Source organism: Typha latifolia, chromosome 3 (assembly GCF_019914945.1).
Source record: "Typha latifolia isolate L0001 chromosome 3, TyphaL0001v2, whole genome shotgun sequence".
Lineage (NCBI taxonomy): Eukaryota > Viridiplantae > Streptophyta > Magnoliopsida > Poales > Typhaceae > Typha > Typha latifolia.
The window spans coordinates 6,630,630-6,654,259 of NC_133088.1; the positions used below are offsets into that span (position 1 = coordinate 6,630,630).

The 23,630-nt window shown below is 38.3% G+C and overlaps 1 protein-coding gene across 1 annotated transcript; it reads left to right on the plus strand.

Annotated features, from left to right (window-relative positions):
* The first annotated feature begins 244 nt into the window (after nt 1–244).
* LOC140785276 (uncharacterized) lies at nt 245–3,810 on the plus strand. The gene is made up of 4 exons (XM_073133086.1): nt 245–783; nt 925–1,185; nt 1,289–2,140; nt 3,050–3,810. Exons 1-4 carry the CDS (start codon nt 351–353, stop codon nt 3,511–3,513), a joined length of 2,010 nt encoding a protein of 669 aa, XP_072989187.1. The 5' UTR covers nt 245–350; the 3' UTR covers nt 3,514–3,810.
* The last annotated feature ends 19,820 nt before the right edge of the window (nt 3,811–23,630 follow it).

Genomic DNA, 23,630 nt, shown 5'->3' on the forward strand with positions numbered 1-23,630 from the left:
GTTACTAAAAACTGATAATAGTTCAAGAGTACAAATGTAATTAACTAAATAAAGAAAACTAAATAATAATAATAATAATAATAAAATGTTTCATTGTAATAAAAAATATATTAAATTATGTTCTATTTCTATAAAACAGTCTGACTCACTGCACCACCCCTCCATTTTTTAAACGTTAGTTTTTGGAAGACTCCCTTCCTCTCCTCTTTTTATATATACCCCACTCCCCTTTCCTCCACCCTTTGGCCTTTTTCCCACCTCACCTCTCCTTTCCTCCTTCCAAGAAGAAATAACGAGAGAGAGAGAGAGAGAGAGAGAGAGAATCCCACTTCCTCTCCTAGTTTGGCAACATGAGTTCTTCTCCTGTCCTCGTCCTCCTCCTCTTCTTGTCCTCCTTTCTCCTCTTCACAGCGCCCACATTGGGTAATCCAGAGCTTAAAGCTCTCATGGAGTTGAAGGCTGCTTTGGATCCTACAGGGCAGTTGCTGAGCTCGTGGACGAGCGGAGGAGACCCATGTCGTGGTGCTTTCGAGGGAGTTGCGTGCAACGAGCATGGGAAAGTAGCCAATATATCGCTCCAGGGGAAGGGGCTCTCCGGCTCCATTTCACCTGCCCTGGCCGAGCTCAGATGCCTCTCGGGTCTCTACCTCCATTACAATGCGCTCACGGGAGAGATACCAAGAGAGATCGCGAACCTGACCGAGCTAAGCGATCTCTATTTGAATGTTAATAACTTCTCCGGCAGCATTCCTGCGGAAATCGGTAGCATGGTCAGTCTCCAAGGTGAGTTGGAAGAGAAGAAACAGGAAATAGATTTTTGACAAAATTTTCACTTGGGTTTGTCAAGTTATTATGATTAGAGCGAGCATTTTGCTCTCTTGGGTTTTCTGAGACCTTTTTCTTTCTTCCATTGCTCTCGTGCAGTTCTGCAGCTCTGCTATAACCAGTTGGCAGGCAGCATACCTACCCAGCTGGGGCTATTGAAGAAGCTTAGTGTGCTGGCTCTGCAATCTAATCACTTAACTGGTGCAATCCCTGCTAGCTTAGGAGATCTCACTCAGTTGATGAGGTTGGATTTGAGCTTCAACCGGCTCTTTGGTTCCATTCCCATTAAATTAGCCCAACTAGCTCAGTTGGTAGTCTTAGATGTCCGGAACAACTCACTATCTGGCAGTGTCCCTTCAGGTATCTTGCTTTCTTTTCCTTTGGATTAACATGATATCCATACTTTAGCTCCATTTGTTAACTTACTAGTTTGTTTGCTTTTTTTTTTAATTCTTGGATGAAGATTTGAAGAAACTGCAAGAAGGATTCCAGTATGGAAACAACAATGATCTTTGTGGGACTGGGTTCTCTTCTCTCAGAGTTTGCACTTCTGCTGATGTGCTCAACCCCAACAGGCCTGAGCCTTTTGGTGCCGGCATCCCGCAGTCGGTTGGTCTCGATGCACATTGCAATACCACTCACTGCTCTAACACTTTGAAGTCGTCTGCAGTGGCCGCCATTGTTGTCGTCGTCGTCGTCTTTGGAATGATGGCATTTGGGCTTTTTGCTTATTTGTGGTACCGCCACCACAAACAGAAGATTGGTAGTTTGTTGGATGTTTCAGGCGATCGGCGTAGCACTGGCCAGATCAAGGACTCGTATCGGCGAGGTGCCTCTTCACTCATTAGTGTGGAATATTCAAGTGGTTGGGATCCATTGGCCGATGGGAGGAGCGGAGTTGGGTTCTCTCAGGAGGTCTCACAGAGCTTTAGGTTCAATCTAGAGGAGGTGGAGTCGGCCACTGAGTACTTTTCACAGGTGAATTTGCTCGGAAAGAAGGCCAATTTTGCTGCAACTTATAAAGGGACCTTACGAGACGGGACTATGGTGGCAGTGAAGAGAATAAGCAAGACAAGCTGCAAATCAGAAGAGGTTGAGTTCCTCATGGGATTGAAGACTCTGACTTCATTGACGCACGAGAATCTTGTAGGGTTGAGGGGATTCTGCTGCTCAAGAGGAAGGGGAGAGTGCTTTCTTATCTATGATTTCATTCCAAATGGCAGCTTGTCACAGTATCTGGATTCGGATGATGATAAGAATGGCCATGTTCTTGAGTGGTCGACTAGAGTTTCTATCATCAAAGGCATTGCTAAAGGTACTGTAAAGTTGCATCTCTTGTCAATATCCAGTTACCTTTCTTTCTGTTCATAGATAGTAACAAAAAGTTGTGCATCTTGCATGTTTACGTTTCTGTTCTTGATAGTGATTGTCATCTGAATTGCATCGCATTATTGATGCTTGTCGATGAAAGTTGTCCTCACATTGTCATCAAATCTAGAGCAGCAAAACAAAAACAAAAAAAATTCTAGGCTTGCATTCTTTGAAAAGCAAGAATCCTTCTTAAGAAGTTAGGGATCTATCATAGATACCACATAAAAGACAAATGTGACAGATCAGAATACCTACCGTATTGCCATGAGAAACCAAGTGGACCTCTTGAAAAATCAGTACAGACTACAGACATCCAAATTTCATATTTACCCTACAAAACATTACACTACTATTAGTTTGCAACATCTTAAGTATACTCCTTAATGTTTAAGTGATATCTGTCTCTTGAGTAGCATTTTTGTACACCCCACTAAGATTTTGAGGGAGAGCCCAAAACTTTTAAAAGTAATAGGGCTACTTGTGACATTTCTATCCTTTTACTGGTGCTTCTATTAGACACCAAGGTTCTTGCAGGGGAATCTGATGTTTTAAAAAGGAGGGCCAGATCTAGTTTTTTTTAAAAACTTTCCATTGGTAGAAGTATGACAAGTCCCTTAGAATTGAATACTAATTTACTAGGATTGCAGCTATAGCAGTTAGAAATTATCAAAAGTTTGTGTTGAATTTCCTCGCTTCATCCAGTAAAAGAAATTACAGCCACTTCATTTCCTTTCTTCATCATCCAATTCGACATAGAAACAAAATGATAGATAAAAACTATAGAGAGAACAGTCATTTACTTAATTTAGTGGTATTGATTGACACGGCTTGATAACTTCACTTTCTTATCCAGGGATAGAGTATTTACACAGTAGTAGGCCAAACAAGCCCTCTCTAGTTCACCAAGATTTATCGGCAGAGAATGTTCTACTCAACTACAATTTCAAGCCTTTAATATCTGGCTCTGGTTTGCACAAGCTCTTAGCTGATGATGTTGTCTTCTCTGGCCTCAAGGCTAGCGCTGCAATGGGTTACTTGGCCCCGGAGTACACTACCACGGGGCGGTTCACAGAAAAGAGTGATGTCTTCGCCTTCGGTGTTCTTGTGTTCCAGATACTTACAGGGAAGAGGAAGACTACACACTTGCGGCTAGGAGCTGAATCGGGTAAGCTTGAAGATCTTATTGATGAGAACTTAAAGGGCAACTTCTCCAAACCAGAGGCTGCTAAATTAGCAGGCATTGCATTGGTTTGCACAAGTGAAACTCCAAGCCACAGGCCAACAATGGAAGCATTGCTTCAGGAGTTGAACAAGTGATATATTTTAAGAGAAATGGGAATGTACCTGATCACTAATCACTGTAGTAGAAGCATGTCAGTGTTAATTAATCACTTAGGATCTTGGGATCTTATGATGTACTCGTTATGTCTATTGAGTTTTAACCTTTTTTTGGGTCCGGAAGCATGTGATCTGCCAAGGGTCTTGATAGAAGAGAAAGAAAGCAGATGAAGACAGCTATTGCAACTTTTTTTCGCCCTTGCGCAATGTACTATCTGAATCGCACATTGCTTACTGTTAATTTATTCCATGGAGAGAACTGAGGTTGATGGGCAACATGTGAGTCCAAGGTGTTGTTTTATGTAGTTATGTTTCCTATGTGCTCACAGGAAATGACAAATGACTGCCTCTTGCTGGGGTGGGGGGGTGGTAGTCTGCCGCACTGAACTGTTCATGAATGATGATTCTGTGAGATGTCCAAATTTAGTTTTTGGCCTAACTCCCCTCTCCCAAATTTATGTACCAAAATGGATCATACCAAACTTAATATCAAAAGGCTTTTATTTTTCTATAGCTGTCCGTAAAATGCTGAAAGTTCAGCATTTTAGTTTTTAATAGTAAAGCATCGTTAAGTTTAGTGTTTTTATCTGATTTTAAAACACTGAACTTATTACCATTTTATAAGCAGAAACCTAATTCTTCTAACTCTATAGTTTTGTACGTTAACAAAACAAAATATTAATATCAGCGGTTTATTTTGTAAGCCACTAAATTGATAAGTGTCTAAATTGTATAAAATTATAACAAATTCAACATTTTCATAATATTATGCAGTTGATCTGATCAACATGTGGCAACTGAGGACTTAGCTGAAGTATTGAGTATTTCATCACATATAAAACATGAATAAGTATTTTATTGACTAAAAATATTAATGAGTTGGGTGTCTCGTAATAAAATGTTTATATTTTTCTCATTTTATTTAGGGTTTTTCTGAACCCGCAACCACTCATTTTATGGGTAAGAGTGCACAAAGAATATGACACTCATCTTAGAATATCATTAAACCCTCTTGCCTCTTCCTTCACAGTGCCTTAAGAGCTCTCTCTCTCTCTCTCTCTCTCTCTCTCTCTCTCTCTCTCTTCCTTCATGGTCATTCTCCTCAATTTGCAAACCGTAATCCTTGGTGTGTGCCTCCATGCGTTTCTTTCAGTGACAATGGCAAGTATCATCACCACCATTTTCAGTGTCGGTGGCAAGCATCATTACTACCACCACCTATTTCAGAGATTATATGCAACATTGTAACAATCGCCATCAAACACGTGCTCCTCACGTGGGTAGAACCCACATGATTACCACGTGACTTGCTGGTCAATGTCTCAATAGAATATACAAACAAAAGCTCACATTTCTATAAATAATACAGACAAGAATCCCATAACACTAAGGCTATAACAAGTCTAAAATACATATCCATAGACAAATGAAATTGCCCACGTAGGGGCTACAAGTCATTTAGCTTAATTTACAAGAATGAATAAATAAGAGAAAATAATGATATTTCCTCGCCAGCTCTGCCACGAACTCTGACTCATCTACTAATTTAAAAATATTTTCACTAGATGGTGGTGAGCATAAAGCCCAACAAGTTTCTACTTCTACAGTCTAAAAGTAGTGCGGTGGATGATCCAATAATAAGTAAATATGAATATGTGTATCATGATCAAATCAATGCATTAGCAATTAATAATCTACCATGCAATCAATCCGAACTATCAAGTCCTCAAACTCGAGCTCACATTGAGCTTCACCTATAGGTCATGTCAACGCCACACCACACCACATAATATGAATCATTTCAGACTATCAAGTCTACAACATAAGCTCATGTAGAGCTATGCTCGAAGGTCACACCAATCCTCACACCCGACCACACACTTACCCCAAGGGAGGGTAAACCCTAGCGGTAGAATCGCCAGCCTATCACTAGGCGAACATCATGACCGATTGTTCGCCACCGCAAACTAAGAACCTCAATCGTAAGCTTATCACAAAGGTTAGTATCGCATATCGATACTACTATCTAAGCTTTTGGCTCTACATCATTGCACCACCGTGTGGAAATCATGAGTCGTCGCTCATGGACGCTCTCATCCTACATCATCAAGTAATGCTAGGTCTACATCATCCCATCCATCTCTCTCTTTATCTTAAATACCCTAAAGAGTATGACTCTCGTCGATTGACAGTAAATCGCCTATTGCCCGACGAAAAGGCTGCTTAATTGTCTAAGATCCACTAAGATCAGGCCTAAAGAAAGGGGCTGGGCTACAACCAACCCAAAGACTACCAACTTGATCCACTAAGATATGGACTCGAAGCCCACAATATCCACCAAGCCACATGGGCTAAGCTACACCCACAATTTAGGGCTAGCAAACCCACCACACACTTAGGCTGGGCCACAAGCAGCCTAACCCACAACAAGCTCAGGCTAGGTTGTGCCTAGCCTAGCCCAGCACACGGGCTGGGCCGCGCACAGCCCAGCCCTAAACCAACATGCGGGCCTGCGGGCCTCGGGCTGGGCCGCATCCAACCTGGCCCAGAACATGAGCCCTCGGGCTGGGCCGCACTCGGTTCGACCCGACCCAGCGCTCGGGCTGGGTCGCACCCAGCCCGATTGCCCCCTCCTTTCTCACCTCGACCGAAAGGAGGGAGGAATGTAGGCTGCTGACTAACCTGACCGCCGACAACCCAACGGAATGTACCGACATGCTCCCCTCGACTAGTAGAAGCCAGCTGAGAGGAGGCCGAGTCGCTAGAGGCGATCGACAGTGAGCACCCACCTAGGGGCCACCCAACGGCACAGGCCATTAGGGCATCGAAGGGAGCCATTGGGGGAATCCTCGCAAAGAGGGGGAGCTCACCGGATAGGCACGGCAAGGCACGAAGCCGTCGGCTGGCCGGATCACGATGAGATTGAGAGGGAAAAGTTTTGAAGAGAAAACTCAAAATAATTAATTACTTAAAGATCTAACTTACCGGGAGGGAAGGCAGCTCCAACACTTCGATCCACTGGGTCTGCAATGTTGGCGGCACTCCAGCATGGCGGGAAGGAGATGGGGGGAGAGAAGAAAAGAAGGAAGGAGAAGAAGAAAAGATAGAGGGAAGGAAAAAGGAGGAAACGGGTGCATAAGACATTAGTCAATCTAATATGAGAAAATTTGGACATTATGCAAACCTATTAAACATTAAGGATAACTTGAATGAATTTTAGACTTACCATGCACTACTTCTAGGTTAAATGCTTTCAAACTGACATATAAAATCAAATATAACAAGATCTACCTATGAGAATAATATATAACTTATTTGATTAAAATATAATGATCAAATAGGTAGGTAATCAATATAATTCAAAAGGGTAAGCTTCCATCAAAGTCTTTTTGAAATTTTCAATTTTTAATTTTTCTAATTTCTGAAAATAAGAAATAAAAAAGAAACAAGCCAAGAAGTAAACTCTAAAGAATAAAAAAAGTCTTGACCAAAAGATATGTCAACGAAAATCCATTGAATTGAAAGATATTGATCAAATCCATAAAATCCAAGGTAAGAGAAAATAAAAATAAAAATAATAATAATCATGCCCAAAATCTAACTCACTTTTCAGTTTTCAATTCAACAATTGAAAAGGTCATCAATTAAGATTTTATGATCAAGTACCAACCAAAAAGAAATTGGACAATTCCATAAAAATAAAAGATGCACCAAAGAAATCCAGACCACATGATATGTCTATGAAATACAATAAGGCCAACCAAAACTCATAACTAGGGATAAATAATTTTTCAAAAACCCCTTAGCTGAAGTAATCTAAGAGTGGATAATTCAAGTACACCACCCAAAGGGGTATAGTGAAATCATTTTTTCCACACTCAAACTACTGATGATGGGCTCTCATATGTGATTTTTTAAAAACATAATTTCTTTCTCTAACATAAGAAAATAGTGAGGACACCAAAATTATGCATAATGATTATAAGCACCAAATCTCTTTTGTATAGAATAATTAAAGTGTTTATGTGCATCAAACTTGTCATACAAATCAAATGATGTGTCACAATATGTTAGGTAGAACGGAATATCAAGATTTAGCTACCCTTTAATATCACATTTATAACAAGTAGGAACAAAAGATTTTTTAAGAATATTCTTTCTACTCATAGCATGCCTATCATCACAAAAATACATAGGTCTCACTAAAAAAGGAATAGAAATACTATTATCTCGCTTTCTCGATATAGAAGGTATATCCAAGGAGGTGTTTTATAGCCATGTTCTTCCATTAGCTCTAGGTGATCTCTTTCATTGCATAGAATTTAACTTCTAATCAAAGAAGTGGATGTAGCCATGTCCTTCATTAATCCTTTCTTCTTCTTTGCATTTTCTCGACCGATCTTCAACTTGAAGAGAATTTTTGAGGAAATTGATTAGCTTTTAATAAATCAGATTCTAATTTCTTTGCTTCATCAATCTTCCTCCAATTCATCCTTTTCAGTTTTCAAGTGGTTTGCCTTTATTTCGTGTTTCAAATTCATTTTTTTTAAATTTATAAGTTCCTTAAACAACACATTATAGGCAGCTTGAAGATCCACGTTGATATCCTTATTATTTTCGCTCTCAACCTATCTATTTGTATGAGATATCACAGAAAACTCATTAGTAGATAACAAGTAAGAATCTAGAGTTGTATACTCTTTTTGGTTGAAATCCATATATAATGCTTCAAACTAATAAGCAAACAAATGCAAAATAAACCAAATCAAGTAACAGATTAATATTCCTGTACTACCCCTTGTTGGTCCCGAGGGATGGAGGAGGCTAGGTTAGTTGAAAAATAGTTATCACTTCACGGACGCAAGGTGACCTTGTTTTTTCAAGGTAAGAAGGGATAAAGAAAATGCCTTGAGCTGATGTTTGAGTACCAAGCGCAATGGCACTAAAGTAACCCATGCCATATTCTCCCAACAATGATCACACTCATGTGATTAATTTGAGGTTGACCTAATCTAGTTGCAATTAAAATTTTCAAAGGAAACCTAGATTGACTAGGTTTAGATAGATATGAAATAGTAGGAGCCAAAGACCAAGTCAAAGTCAAAGTTCAAATCAGAATAAAACTAGGAAAGTTAAATCCTACATGGTTTAAAAAATTGATTATAAATTAAACTTAGAAAACAAATTAGGAAACCGAAACTCAAATTAGGTCACTAAGAAAACCAATTAGTCGGCTTAATAAATCTAAATCCTTCTAGGACTATGAAAATTGAACACTACACAAACTATTAAAATAAAATAAAAATGTAAGTCAAAATGTGAAAACTAAGTAAGAATAGGAAACGTAAAGCCGAGAACGAATAGAAAAAGTAAAAGCACATCAAACACACTATCACAATAATTATGGACAAAAGAGAAAAACACCATAGACCAAATCAACCTCTTAGATCAATTTATTTCACATTCAAATATAGATACAAAATTAACTTATAACCACTCTCACCATACTTCGGATGATCTCTTGGATTAAAGTCCTATTGCTCGAACTTTCCATCTTAGGTGAAATAGATCACTTCTCGTTGATTGTCCTCAACTCAACATGGATCAAATTCTAGAATTCATTGTGTTAGTGCCGATGTTGATGTACATATTCAATTTAGCTCTCCTAGTGGTCAATCAAACTTTGATGTAGCATAGCATAGGGAAATATGTAGATAGCTCTTCTCGCACTTTGATAGAAAGTATGTTTGGAATTAGAAACTCGTAGATGATAAATTTGAAGCTCGTCGAGTTCTCTTTAAATTGATCATCCTTCTAATATAACACCTATCTCCAAATACATGTGTCTCTCATATGAATCAAACCTACATGATTTTCACGTGACTTGTTAGTCGATATTTCTATATTATATACAAGAAAAAAGCATAATATTTTCACAAATAATACAGACAAAAATAAGCCTAAAATTTTATAGGCTATAACAAGCTACAAAATATATATCCATAAATATATACAAACACCTACACAAGAGGCTATAAACCATCAAGCTAAATTTACAAAAGATAAATTAATAAATAAAATAATTATAAAAAAAATCTTCGCCAACTTCTCCATGAACTCGAGCTCATCTACAAATCTAAAAAAATTTCATCAAAAAGTGGTGAGCATAAAACCCAACAAGTACCTACTTTTATAGCCTAAAAGTAGTGTAAATAAAGGTACAATACTGTGGTAAATATGAATATGCCCCTCATGATCATAATCACATTAGTACCACATACTCATCATATTCATCTAATGCGCACATGCATTAACAATCTATAACATGACATATATCAAGCTGGACTATCATATCCTCAAACTCAAGCTCATGCCGAGTTTAACCTGTACGCCATCTCAACACTTTACAATATGATATGCATCATTTCAGATTCTCAAATTTTTAACTTAGGCTCATGCATAGCCACACCCATTAGCCAATTAACACACACTCCTAAGGGAGGGTAGATTCTACCTTACCCAATGAACAATATAATCGATTGTCCACCACTGTAAACGAAGAACCTAAATCATCAGCCCATCACATTAGTTAGCATCACATATCAATATTATTCTCTAAGCCTTCGGCTTCACATCATCGCATCACTATGCGAAAAATCATAAGCAGTCGCTTATGGACATCCTCACCCTATGTCATCATTTATTGTTAGGTCTACGTCATTCTATCATTCTCTCTCTAACTTAACTACCCTAAAGGGTTTGACTTTTGTCGGTCGATAGTAAATCGTCCATCATCCAGCGAAATGGCTACCTAATTATTTGGGATCAACAGATTGAGACTTCTAATGTGGGTCCTACTGTATAATAATAATATATCCTCCCTCTTTCCCCAAGAGGTGTTGGGCACTATCGAGATTTTTTAGTCACTCACCTCATTGTGGATCAATAGACTGGGACTTTCAACGTGGGTCATACTATATAATAATAATATATCCCCCACCTCTTAACCTTGTTGGAGAGTTGTCGGACACTATCGAGACTTTGTAGTGCATGTGTGCTAGTAGCATAATATTATACAACACATACAAACATAATAAAATACACATCATTATCATGAATTATGTGTATTATACATAATCATGCTCATAGATGTGCATAGTAATTATGTCGAACAATAAGTAAAGTTAACATGTACTACTTGCATAAATAACTATAAACAAACATTCACAGATACATGATATGAATCCAATGATGTCATAAAATAGGATATTTTATTCTGTACACTACTCCTAGACTATGAAAGTTCTACTTGCCTAACATCACTTCATGGATAATTAACTACAACTGCGTTATGAAATCATTCTCGCTTGGTGCGGAGTCCACATTGATAATGACGGAATAAAAATATAAGCACAACATTCATGACAATAGTTAATTAAATAATTATACTAACATTCACTATAGGCTTGGATAGATCCACCTAAGAATTCTTATATTTATTAATCAAGTAAAGCTAGCATAGCTTTACTAAGACCTAATGCATTGTTAAAACTAATTAAAATAGTTTACCTTAAATTATCATTCTACTAATTATTATTGATGTAAAGTAAATCAAATAGACAATATTTAATTAACTTACTTCGTTTGGTCCAGGCATTCGAACTTCTCACTCCAAAAGCAGAAGGTTGTTTTGGGCGTTCAAACATCCGACGAAGAATCGCTCTTGGAATTGATTTCTTTTACGTGTTTATTTTGCTATGGGACTTTTTAATTGCTTTGGGACTCTCGGAAGTACATTAGGCCATCAGCTAACCTATAAATACATATCTAGGTAGCCTCATTTTATTATGCATAAATTATTTTGGTTGAAAACCTAACTCTCAAGTCTGTATCTTCCTCCAACCCTCTAGAGTCTATTCTCCCTCAAGTCTCTCGTCTAACTCTTAGTCCGACCCACTTCTCGCCCTTTATCACTTCACCTTCACAACAACCTATTGAGTTCATATACACTCCATTGTTCTACCTTTTGCAATCTACCATCTTAGGCATGTAACCTTTATCCCCAATTTTAACCTACCAAATCACATCCTTTCCACAAATCACAATTACCATCATCTTCCTCTCATTCTTCTCGTTGATTTCTACTACTTATATATTGAAATCCATCTTTAGAATCAAAAGTTATGCTATGCCTTAGTTTCATGAGTATTAACTCCAGATTTGATGTTTAACATTTACTGATTCAACCCTTAAAATGGTTTGTATCATGGTTAGCCTAGTTTAGTTGAATTTCTACTTTAGTCGAGTCAATCTCTATCAAGCTTGTTATAACTTAAGTTGTTTAATTAGTTAGTTGAGTCTTATTTAAATAGTTGGTTGGGTTAAGTCTAGTTAGGGCCTTTATTAAATAATCTGGAGTGCAAACCTAATTGAGTTATCTTGAATTGAGTTTATGCAAACCTAATTGAGTTATCTTGAATTGAGTTTATCTCCTATCTCTCTTTCTCTCTCCCTCTTGTTCTCTTCCCTAACCCTAGCCAAATTCTCCAAAGCCCTAGTTGTCACCACCTTGGCCATCGGCTAGTCCTTCCACTCCCCTCTATGTCTATCCCTCTCGTCCCCTAGGGCTTAGCAATTCTTTCTCCCCTCTTCTCTATCAGATCTACCAACTACCATTACCTCACACTATCATCCCCATCATGCATCCATCAACCTTTGTCATTCTCCACCTGCACTTCCTACCAACACCACCGTCAGCCCCCATCCAAATTTGACCTAGATATAATTTGAAATCTAAAAAAGGGTTGAATACCAAAAACATAGGTTGAGAAGTTATGAAGCTAATCTATCTAGTTTCTAATGTTTCAATAATGTACAAATATTTGGCGAATAGTTTCCTAGACTACACATATCACATTTTCTATAATGACACCTGACCTACCCTCTAAGATTATGTTCGTATCAGCCTACAAGGTTTTTAACCCGAAACACATATGTTATGGATTGTGCGCTCGTTCTCGACCAAGCTCAGATGTAGGGAAGCAATCCGCGTAGTTGGAGAAGAATAATATAAAATATTCTCCTATATTCAAAAAATTATGAAACCATTAGTGATTGTTCCGTATCTTCCTGATCTATGTTTTTGATGTTCAGCCCTTCACAGATTCTAACTGTACCTAGGGAAAAATATGTAATTTTATGATGAAGGTGGAGATGACGAGTGATGATGATGATGGTGATAAAGGTGGTGATAATGGTGATGGATTTGGTGGCACGTGGTATTGAAGGGATAAGGATAAGAGTGGAGAAGTTGGTTGAGATCCCAAGGAGGAGGGAGGACTCGGACGGTCGAGGGGATTAGAGGTAACCGGCGACGAGATAACACTAGGGCTTGAACGAGGAGGGAGAAGAGTTAGGGTAGAGAAGAAAGGGAAGAAAATTCAATATTCATTCATAATCCTCCTTTAGGTTGTCATCTACATCTTAAGAGGCTAACCTAACAAGTAATAACCTTAGAAATATTGTATTCTCGCTGACCGCATTCAAATGGGGTTGAGCGCATTCGAACATATAATTTGCGTTTTCTATCGATACGAACGTATGTAGGCGTTCGTAGGGGGGCGTTCGAACGTGACATTCAAAATCCTTATTTTTATAAAGAAAATAACTAAAATAAAATAAGAAATAGATCCCATAGGTTGTATTCATGCACGAGATGACCCAGTATGGTCCGAGTCACATCAACATGAAACACAGAGTGAATGTGTGAATATACAAATGGTATGCCTCTAGTCCAATTCTCTAACAATCTCTCTTCTGTTGGCTATGCTCTATGGTGTATGAACTACAATGCCCTAATCCCATAGTTTTGTGCTGTTGCTGGTGGCTCAATTGGAGTCATCTCCATTATGATCATCAAGAACACCCCCACCTTATGACTCATCATTCATTTGTCGAGTCTACAATCCCTATCTGAAGGCTGGGCCAAATATCCCCTTGCAATAGTACTTTCTCTCTATTGTCTCAAATTTCATATTTAAATTTATGTAGTCAAAGATGATAGGATTTGTACTAAAAGAGTTGGAAGACCGTAGTAAGAAGGGCTTGTGCTTCTACTATGATGACCAATTTACTCTTGGAAATAAGTGCATGCATCAACTGGCTCACGTCATGTTCTTAGGTGATCTTAAAGACGAAGAACCCGATTCCTTCGATGCACAAAAAGCTCAATGAGTACAAGAATGTTAGGGACTAGTCACCTTGAAGACAAGATGTAGAAAGCGTGGTGGATTTGAAACACCTACTTCCAAAAAATCACGTGTTCCTCACATTGAGAGATCAACGTGATTCTCACGTGACCTGTGAGTGAAATAATCTCACAAAGTATCTGGATAAGTCTAGAAATACCATAATAATCCAAGCAAATAATTTAAAGTTATAATTATCACATGCCTTAACAAGCCTCTAGAAATACAAGTCCATACACAAATTTTAAGCATAAAAACCCTCGCAGGGGCTAAGTCCAACTAGGAATAATAGAACAAACAATACTAATAGGAAAACGAATATGCTACCCCTTGATATTCACATCCTCCATAATTAGCTCTGAAATATTTCCACCAAAATGGCGGTGAGCACGGATCCTAGCAAGTATAATCCAATAGTAATCTATGAATATTGTATTGCATGATAAATAGAAATGCAAATTCATAATTATGAACATATCAAGGAAATGTGTACAATACAATTTTTAATAACTTTCATCAGCGTGGCTCAATATATATATATATATAAATCCACACAGAAACCGTGTCACTAATATCATATCTCACAAAGCAACATAGTATCGAGGGGGGATTAGTCATCTAGCGGTAGTATCGCCCATATATGCCTGGCAACGCTGCATATGACCGATTTTCTGTGGCCATTAGACTAAGGACCCTAGTCGTAGGCCCATCAACACCGCTCTAATAAATCATCGCATAGAGCAGAATCATTACTTGTGGCTAAATCATCGCATAGAGCAAAATCATCGCATACGGTGGGTAAAAGCTCACAGCTCGATAGACGCCCTGACTCTGCGTCGTTGGGTACCGCTAGAACTATAACTCTACCTCTGAATCATCTTTACTAATATCATTCTAGACTAGTCTCCAACTAGGGTAGTGTAATCACCTGAATGCTCTACCAGCTAACGACCTCAGGTGTAGACCGCTAATGTAATACTATATAATACACTCTATCCTTAACCCCAGGTTAAGTGGGTGAGAGGAGCACTGCCTAGTTGGGACTCGACTAACAATGATACGTGCATATAATGCCATGACTTCTATTATTTATTATATCATGATCATCAAAGTAACATGTATTATAAATAATGCATGGAGTCTATCATACATATGCAGTAAGTGGTAATTAATGTAAGAAATGACATGTAATTAATGCAAGTAAGAAATAACATATGTAAACATTATTCGTAGACTAATATAGGATCTAACTCGCTTGGAATATCCCTAGAATCTATCTCACTCTCCTAATCAGTCGGCTCCTCCTGAATTCCAAGATCCTCTTCGCACAGTAATAGGTCTAATAATTTATAAGATAAAATAAACATAAGAACGATGAACTTATAGAACTAACTACTTTGTTATATAAATTAAGTTTGATTTTCTAGGTCCGAGTAGGTGACTTGGTTTTGCATTTATCCTTTCCTATTAATATATTATTTTGTATTAATTAAAAATGGTCATTTATGGTAAAATTAGAGTCATCCATATTTATGGTAAAATTAGAGTCACTTTGCTGGACTGGGCCCTTGAGTCCAGTCCAACCCCCTTAAGCCTAGTGGGCAACGGCCCACCCCACAGCCTAAAAGAGAACGCGGTGGGGGTTGGCCCAATCCCTACCCCTTGCTCATCGTCTTCTTCCTAGAGAAGAAAAGGTGGTGCTGCTGCCAGTGTCCATCGTCGGCGGCGACCGAGTAACACCCCCCTTCAAGGTCGACAAGGTTGGTTAAGTTGCTTGCCTGGGTGATTGGCCGGAAAAAGGGAGAAAATGCAAGAGGGAGGAGGGATCAAGCTTGTCGGTGGAGGAAGGAAAATGCATTGCAATCATAGATGAAAAGGGTGCGAGAGCTATGCTATAACACTTTAAAAGGTGGGTAATATGTTCTCAAGTGATCGAACTCGACGATCGGAGTGGTCGACGACAAGAAAAGGGGGTACTCGATGGCCGGCAGCCATGGAGGTTCCCACTTTGGTCAAGGGTCATTAAGGATCCTATTTGAAGGAACCCACAACTTCCTTAGGGTGAGAAAAAGCTAACATGGTAGAGATTTGGAGACCAAGCCATCCACAACAATCGAAACCGAGCTGGAAGTACGATAGTGGGATGCAACATAGCGTAGCCTCCAACGCGCAACGTGGGTACCCAAATTCGGTACCCATGGCAAGACGGTGGAAGGGCGGAGCTTCCCTGACCGGTGGTTGGTTGACTCGAAGTCGCTGGCTGATGAATTTCTCCAGCGAAGGTATAAACATTTAACTAGAATTTCTCTATGACTTATAGAGCAATATTCAAATTAATTAAAAGGGAAGATAGAGACTAACCCGAGGATTGAGGTGAGGGGGTTTTGGTTGGCTGCCGGCACTTTGGTAACCCGCTATCCACGACGAGGTCCTCGACGGCTTGGAAAGAGAAAAGAGAGGAAGGGGTGGAAGAGCGAGAGAGAAAGAGATTGCGAAGAGTAGAAAAACCAGAGTGGGGAGGGGTGTTGGAGTTTAAATAGAGACGAGGCGGAGAAGGGAGCGGAGTGGAGTTCAACTCCACTCCGGCACACTTCTCTCCCATCTCTCGCAACTAACTACGAGAGGTGGGGGAAGGAGAAGAACAAGTCAGCGCACACGTTAGAGTGCACGTGTATGGCGCGTGCGCTATTTTTTTCCATGGGTGTTACGGGATTGCTATGATCCGAGTTAGTTAGGTCGACTTGAGTCGAGTTGAGTCGAGTCTAGTTAGTTAATTAATTTTTCTTATTCTCCTTAATTTTGAGTTAACATGGATAACTCGCATGTGGATCTAATCTGTTAGGACTCTACTCCTATAAATAGGGGTGTTCATGAGTTAATTATCATTGTGGAATGATTATTGAGTTTAGCCAATTTATTATTTATCTTTATCTTTTATCATAGCCGTTAGATCGCCTTTATCTTTATAAGAGTAGATCTTAACAATAAAATCATACAAGCTTCCAAATCTAAGTTATCATCTTCTTCCATGAGTCACTCTACCTTACGGTCATCCACAACCATCCTTGGTTGTCCGCTACCCATCGACGACCATTGCAACATCAAATATTACCATTTCTATCTTGTTCTCACCTTTCCCGTATTTTTTGACTATATCTTTTCACCCTAAACTAGGAATTTTGTGAAAGAAAAAACTATTAAATCCCTAACTCATGAAGCTACCATTCATTAAAATATTAGAATTTTGTGTTACAAACTATATCTGGACCGATTTGGACATAAGAAATTATGGAAATTTTTTTGTGCTGAGAGTCTCATGATTTAAGGTTTTAATGGCTCTAGTTTCACGTGAATTCGACGTTAGGATGGAAGGTTAAAAATAAAAGAGTGGAGCAAGATCAGAATAGGGCAGAATGGTAAATATCTAATATTCTGGCGGTCGTCGAAATGTGGCCGATGGCCAGGGGGTGGTGGACAGTCGTTAAAACTCCCACCTCTAAATACACGTGCCCCTCACATGGGTAGAACCCACATAATTTTTACGTGACCTATTGGTCAATGTTTGTACATAATATACAGAATAAAACCCAATATTTTCACAAATAATAATAAGCTAAATAGAGTTTAAACTACCACAGGCCACAATAAGCCTCAAAATACATATCCATACAACTCATCAAGACAAATACCTGCGTAGAGGATACAATTCATATAACTTATTTTACAATACTAAAACAAATAAAGAAAAGTATAATAAAATTTTCACTAGCTCCTCTATAGACTTGGGGTCATCTACTAATTCGAAAATAAAATATTTCTATCAAAAGGTGGTGACCATAAAACTTAGTAAGTACACATCTCTATAGTCTAAAAATAAGATAACAAAGGATGTCACATGGTATATATGTATGCCAACATGATTATAGTAATACGTCCATGCAATATATTTATATCAATAGCTCACATTTATTGATAAACGAACACATGATATGCATCATTTAAACTATCAAATCATTTATCTTAAGCTCACACTGAGCGATAGCCATAATTATCATGACATGCTCAAAGAACTATCCACCACATAATAAATATAGGCTCACACATCATCTCAAACATCGAGAAGGGATAGACAACTAGTAGTATTGCCGCCCTTATATGCCAGGCAACGCTGCATATGACTGATTGTCTATAGCAACTAGACTAAGGATCCCAGTCATAAGCTCATATCATCACAAATAACGAAATCATCACATATAACATAATCATCTCTCATAGCGAAAATAAGAGCACACTGCTTATAGACGCTCTAATCTTGCGTTATCGGGTATTGCTAGGTCTATCAGAAATGCTACAATAATCCATGAATAACTACAAAGTAGTAAATTAAATATAATCATATTGAACAATGAATAAACATCTACCTATGTATGATATAAATGTCTGTCGTCTCTTCCAAGTTAATCAACTCCAATTACATCATAGATCATCATTGCACAATAATGAATCCACCTCGGTAATGAAAATAATATACATAAGCACAAGACTACCTAAATTAATTATATAATTAATCCGGATAGCTATTACTAGTTTTGAGGTATGTTCACCTAAGAATCCTTATATTTATTAATTAGGTAGAGTTGGTATATTAATTTTGACAGTATGACACACAATTAAGGGTTATTAAATATAATTATCATCATTATAACTATTTCCGTAATAATTGTTGATAGAAAGTAAATTAAAAATAGACAACATTTAATTAACTTACTCATCGAATATTAAAGTATGTTTAATATGGTAATAATTTATTAATATTGATTTATAACAATTTTTATAACTAATCAAAACTACCCTCTAAAAAATGTTAACGATTGGGATTCAAATTGACAAAGATAATTAACTAAAATAAGTAAATTATATTAAAATAAATTAAAGATCAACTAATCTATTTGGCTAGCCTAAAATTGCCACTTGGGCTAGGTTGCAGCCCAACCCACAGCAGAACTGGGTTGGGCTACCTGTAGCCTAATTCACGAGCTGGGCCACAGCCCAATCCACCAAAGAATTGGGCTAGGCCAGAGTCCAACTCACGGCTTGGGTGGGCTGCCTACAGCCCAACCCAACCAAAGAATTGGGCTAGGTCGTAGCCCAACTCACAACTTCGGTTGGGCTACCTACAGCCCAACCCAACCAAACCCATGCTGGGCTGGTTGCACCTAATCCAGCCCAACCACACAACACCCCCTTCCTTCCTCACCCAAAGCAAGCCGAGGAGGAGGGGAGTAGCTGTCGGTGAACACCACCATTAGCAGCCGACCAACACATGCCCGCCCCCCCTTCTCTTAGGTCGAGGGAGTGTGCATAGCAAATAGGTAGTTGGCTAGGGTAGTTGGCGACAAAGGGGAAAGCTCTTCCATGGCCAGCGGTCATGGAGTTGGCCTACACCATCTCTCAGGCTACGTGGGCCCCCAAGCAACGTGCCATCAACTTGCTTTGATGGTGATGGTCGGAAAGAATAGCTCAAAGCCGATGAGGGGAGGCTACCATGTGTAGTCTCCATCGGGGAATGGAACAGCCCACCAAGGGCATCATTAACAAAAGGGTAGCGAGAGAGGACAATTGGGACCAGTGGTGTGAGGCACGAGGCCGTGGCTAGCCGGATTAGAGACGAAACCCAAAGGAAATAAAAATGGGAGAAAAAAATTAAATTCTTTATTAAATCCATATTACTCATACCTGGTTGAAGAGGACATTCCGACACATTGTTCCATAGGGTTGGCATCCTCCGGCGGCTCTCCGGCGCGGCGAGAGAGAGAGAAAGAGAACGTTATAGTGGTGGTTATGAGAGAGAAAAGGGAGGAAATGTAAGGCTCCCGCCCGGCACAGGCACGTGCACACCCACACGTCCACACGGCACGTGCGGCTCACGCGACAAGACGGGCGGGAGCCCTGTCATGCACGATACACTCCTATGCACATATAATTATTACATCATCAAATAATACCTACTAATATATCTATGCTCACATAATCCAACACCAAATAAATCATATTATTAATCAAATAAACATGTTAGCATATAAAATATCCAAGTCCACAATAAAATACACTAGATCACTACATAATTTGGTAGGTCCCACATATGCCACGACAAACCATCAAGATACAACTAAACAACTGATATACGAGTACACTATAATTTAATATGTACTATACAAATCATCGTCTGATACAATAAAGTACAAATATAATAAACAACGATACAACTCAATTTCTATGCAAACTATCATCTATACCGTCTTGCACTTATAACTCACCTCATTAATCTAAAATATCTTCTTGGAATATCTCAAGTTGCTATCACGTACCATATATCTGAGAGGGTTAAAAAAGAAATAAAGAGAGTCATGAACAAAAGGCTCAGTGAATAGACATTATCCCGCATTAGTGATATGAAACAGAGAGTAAATTATATACTGGATAATATGAATCAGAAAGAGCATCATGTCATGAATGAGTATATGAATGTCCTTAATAATACATAAATGAAATGTAGATAATATGCCATAACTGATAAAAATATAATCCTCGACAATGAATAAATAAATCTCCATGTCATACTATCATCATAACTCTCTCTCAAATATGACACATGATGCATGCCAATCATGACCATGCTATGATATCAAATGCAATCATATATGATGTATATTGACCACTCGATAATCAGGTAATCAGATGATAATGAAATTATATGCATTTCTCAACATCTCAGTCATCAATGTCAACTCTATATGTCATCATCATACTAGACCACTGTGCACAGTTAACACCGGGTACCCGGTCTCAACATCATGCCCGAAGACTTAGAGCATACTCTACTATCTGCAAGGAGTATCTCAAATATAACCATACTCGCCATCCTGCTAAGAGTATCAACATTCATCCAGACCGGGCACCCTTCTAGCTGATAGAAATCTCGTGAGGATAACTCGCCATATATGCCCTAGCGAACGGTATGTGTCTGAATGTCTGTTGTGCACACATACTAACAACCTCAAACGTAAGGCCACAGGATTGCGACTATGTCGAGCGATCAATCATCCACCAAGCGCATCCTAACCCTCGCGCCTACTCGAGTATCCTCACGCTTTCTATCAACTATTCTATTAATCACATTTCATGCTTTCCTTCTAAATGACATATCATATGCATATATCTAGTACGATAACAAGTCAACGTATAACAGAAATTTAGGTGAAATAGGAATCAAGAGAAAAATGATGCAATGTAGTCTCCAACAATGTATCTAACACATGTATACTCTTGCTAGTTTATCCCATGCACACTCATGATAAAAATCATCTCAACATAAAATTATAATTGTATAATCTTCTCCAATCATCTCTATATATCATCATCATACTCATATCCCAGATTAGCCTAAACAAATGCATGATAAAATATGCTCGACTAAAATCATATCTAGATAAAGTTATATAATCATGCTGGAGGCCAAAACATGCATATACATAATTATATAATATATCCTAATTTGAGAAAAGCGTCTAGGGGATAAGACTACTCACTTCTGATCAGAAGACCCAACGCACGTATCCCTCACGCCCATTAATCAACTTGCCACTCATTGCTAGTGAGATCCTCGGGGTCTCAAATAAGGGGGTTCGGAGTTTGAAAAATATTTAAGTAATATGATGTTAGCCATTTATCCGATTAGAATTAATTTATATAAAATATGATGATTTATTAGGTTTAGAATTCTTATTTTTATATTTTATCAAATATATAGATTTAGATATAATTCTAGTAATATAAATATGCTATTATTATAAAATGCTATTTATGGAATAAGAATAAAAGGTTTGTTCTTTTTATATAAAAGTAGTCTAAGTATAGAATTATAAAATAATAATAAGAGGCTTATATATATATATAATTATAAAAATATAAGTATAGGTAAAACCTAATTATAGTTAATCTTTTGCTATTCTTGCTCTTTACTTTAATAATCGCTAAATATAGGTAAAATAATTATTATCGAGTCATATAAAAATGATTATCAAAGTTTAGTATTTTATTTTTATACAAAATAATATATATCAATAAGGTGCTCGGAATACATTATATATATATATATATATAATGAAGGGTATATTTATAAATCTCATGACTATAATTAATGAAGCTAAGTATTAATCTATTATATGCTATTAATATTATATGTATATAATACAATTAGGTGTCTATAATATAATAAATTATTAATTTTACTAATTGTAACTAGCTAATAATTATATTACTGAATATATATATATATATCAATATAATTAATTTTCTATATAAACTAATTGCATTAACTACATAAAATACTTAGTTAAAAAGGAAAATAAATGAAGCTAAAATAAAACCCCTGACACAGTGATGGGCTCAGCACTGTTCTAGTCAAGAGACAGCAATCGAGGTGGGAGGAGAAGGAAGGAAGAAAAAGGAGAAAGGAAAAAGAAGAAAGAAGGAGGAAGAAGAAGAAGAAGAGAAGAAGAAAGGAAGGAAGTGGAGGAGGAGCCGGGCCAGCGAGGAGGGGTTCGGCCGCTCAGCGGTCGGCCTCTCGCTGGCCGCTCGGTTTCGAGAGAGAGAGAGAGAGAGAGAGAGAGAGAGAGAGAGAGAGAGGGAGGAGGAGGAAAGAGGCTAACTAACGTTAGTGGAGGTGGCGGCAGCATGCCAGCGGGGCGGCGACGGTGGTAGAGGGAGAGAGACAAAAGAGTGTTTGAGAGAGAGAGTGAGAGAGAGACCAAAAGAGAGAGAGAATGAGAGAGAGACCAAAAGAGAGAGGCGGTAGGGTGGAAGGTCGCGGCTGCGACGACGGGGCCCACCGTGCCAGCTGATCCGGCCAGGTTGGTCGGGCCGGCGGCTGGGGTGCGTGGCGCCCTCCCCTCCTGCCACTGCATGGCACGAGGCTGGCCACGCTGTGGCCGACCATGTCGTGCCATGCAATAAATTTTTTTTAAGGTAGGTTGTTACAGGAAATGACAAGACGAGATGGAGGAGGAGGACGACGTGGGGGTGGGGCACGTGCCCCTCACATGCATTATTATTTTTATTTAATATTTTTTTAACTGGTATGGGATGTTAAGTCATGGAGTATGGTGGCTTACATAGGAACTTAGTGGCTAAGGTTTGAAAGGTTGGAAGAGTTATATGGTTAGAACTTACTCTTAAAAATATAAGGATGATCTAACGGCTATAATAAATGATAAATTTGACATAATAAAAATAACTTAACTCAATTCTCATTCTACGATGATAATGAATACATGTCCACTATATTTATAGGAGTAAAAATTCTAGCATATCAGATTCACATGCAGATTATTCGATTTATTTAAAATTTAAAATAATAAGATAAAGCTAACTAACTAATTTAACTCGACTTAACCTATATGATCGGATCGTAACATTTTCTTACGAACATATTAGTTTAGATCTAGGTCGTAACATCACTTAAGAACTTTTGAAAGTCCAGATAGTGTTTCAGGATAAATTTCTCCAATCTAGACACCCTTAACCGCCCTAGCATATATGCAGTTGGCCTTCCCTCTAGTAGGGTCATTGTCTTTATGATGTGCAACATCTGATTCCTTCACCTCATCAAATTTACTTCCTACATGGTCTCCCTATGTTCCAACTTCTTTCTTACTCGGTGAATGTTGCTAGTGTCTTCAACATCCACCATGACCTTAGATAAAAGAAGAAGAAAAAAATGTTCCTTGCCAATATAGCAAGTTACAACTCCTTTTACCACAAAACCCTAGTCAATCCAATGACTCAAAG

Coding starts and splice junctions, on each gene's coding strand:
- LOC140785276 (XM_073133086.1), top strand. CDS start 351: ATGAGTTCTTCTCCTGTCCTCGTCCTCCTCCTCTTCTTGTCCTCCTTT. Junction 784..924: donor TAGCATGGTCAGTCTCCAAG/GTGAGTTGGAAG, acceptor GCTCTCGTGCAG/TTCTGCAGCTCTGCTATAAC. Junction 2,141..3,049: donor CATCAAAGGCATTGCTAAAG/GTACTGTAAAGT, acceptor TTTCTTATCCAG/GGATAGAGTATTTACACAGT.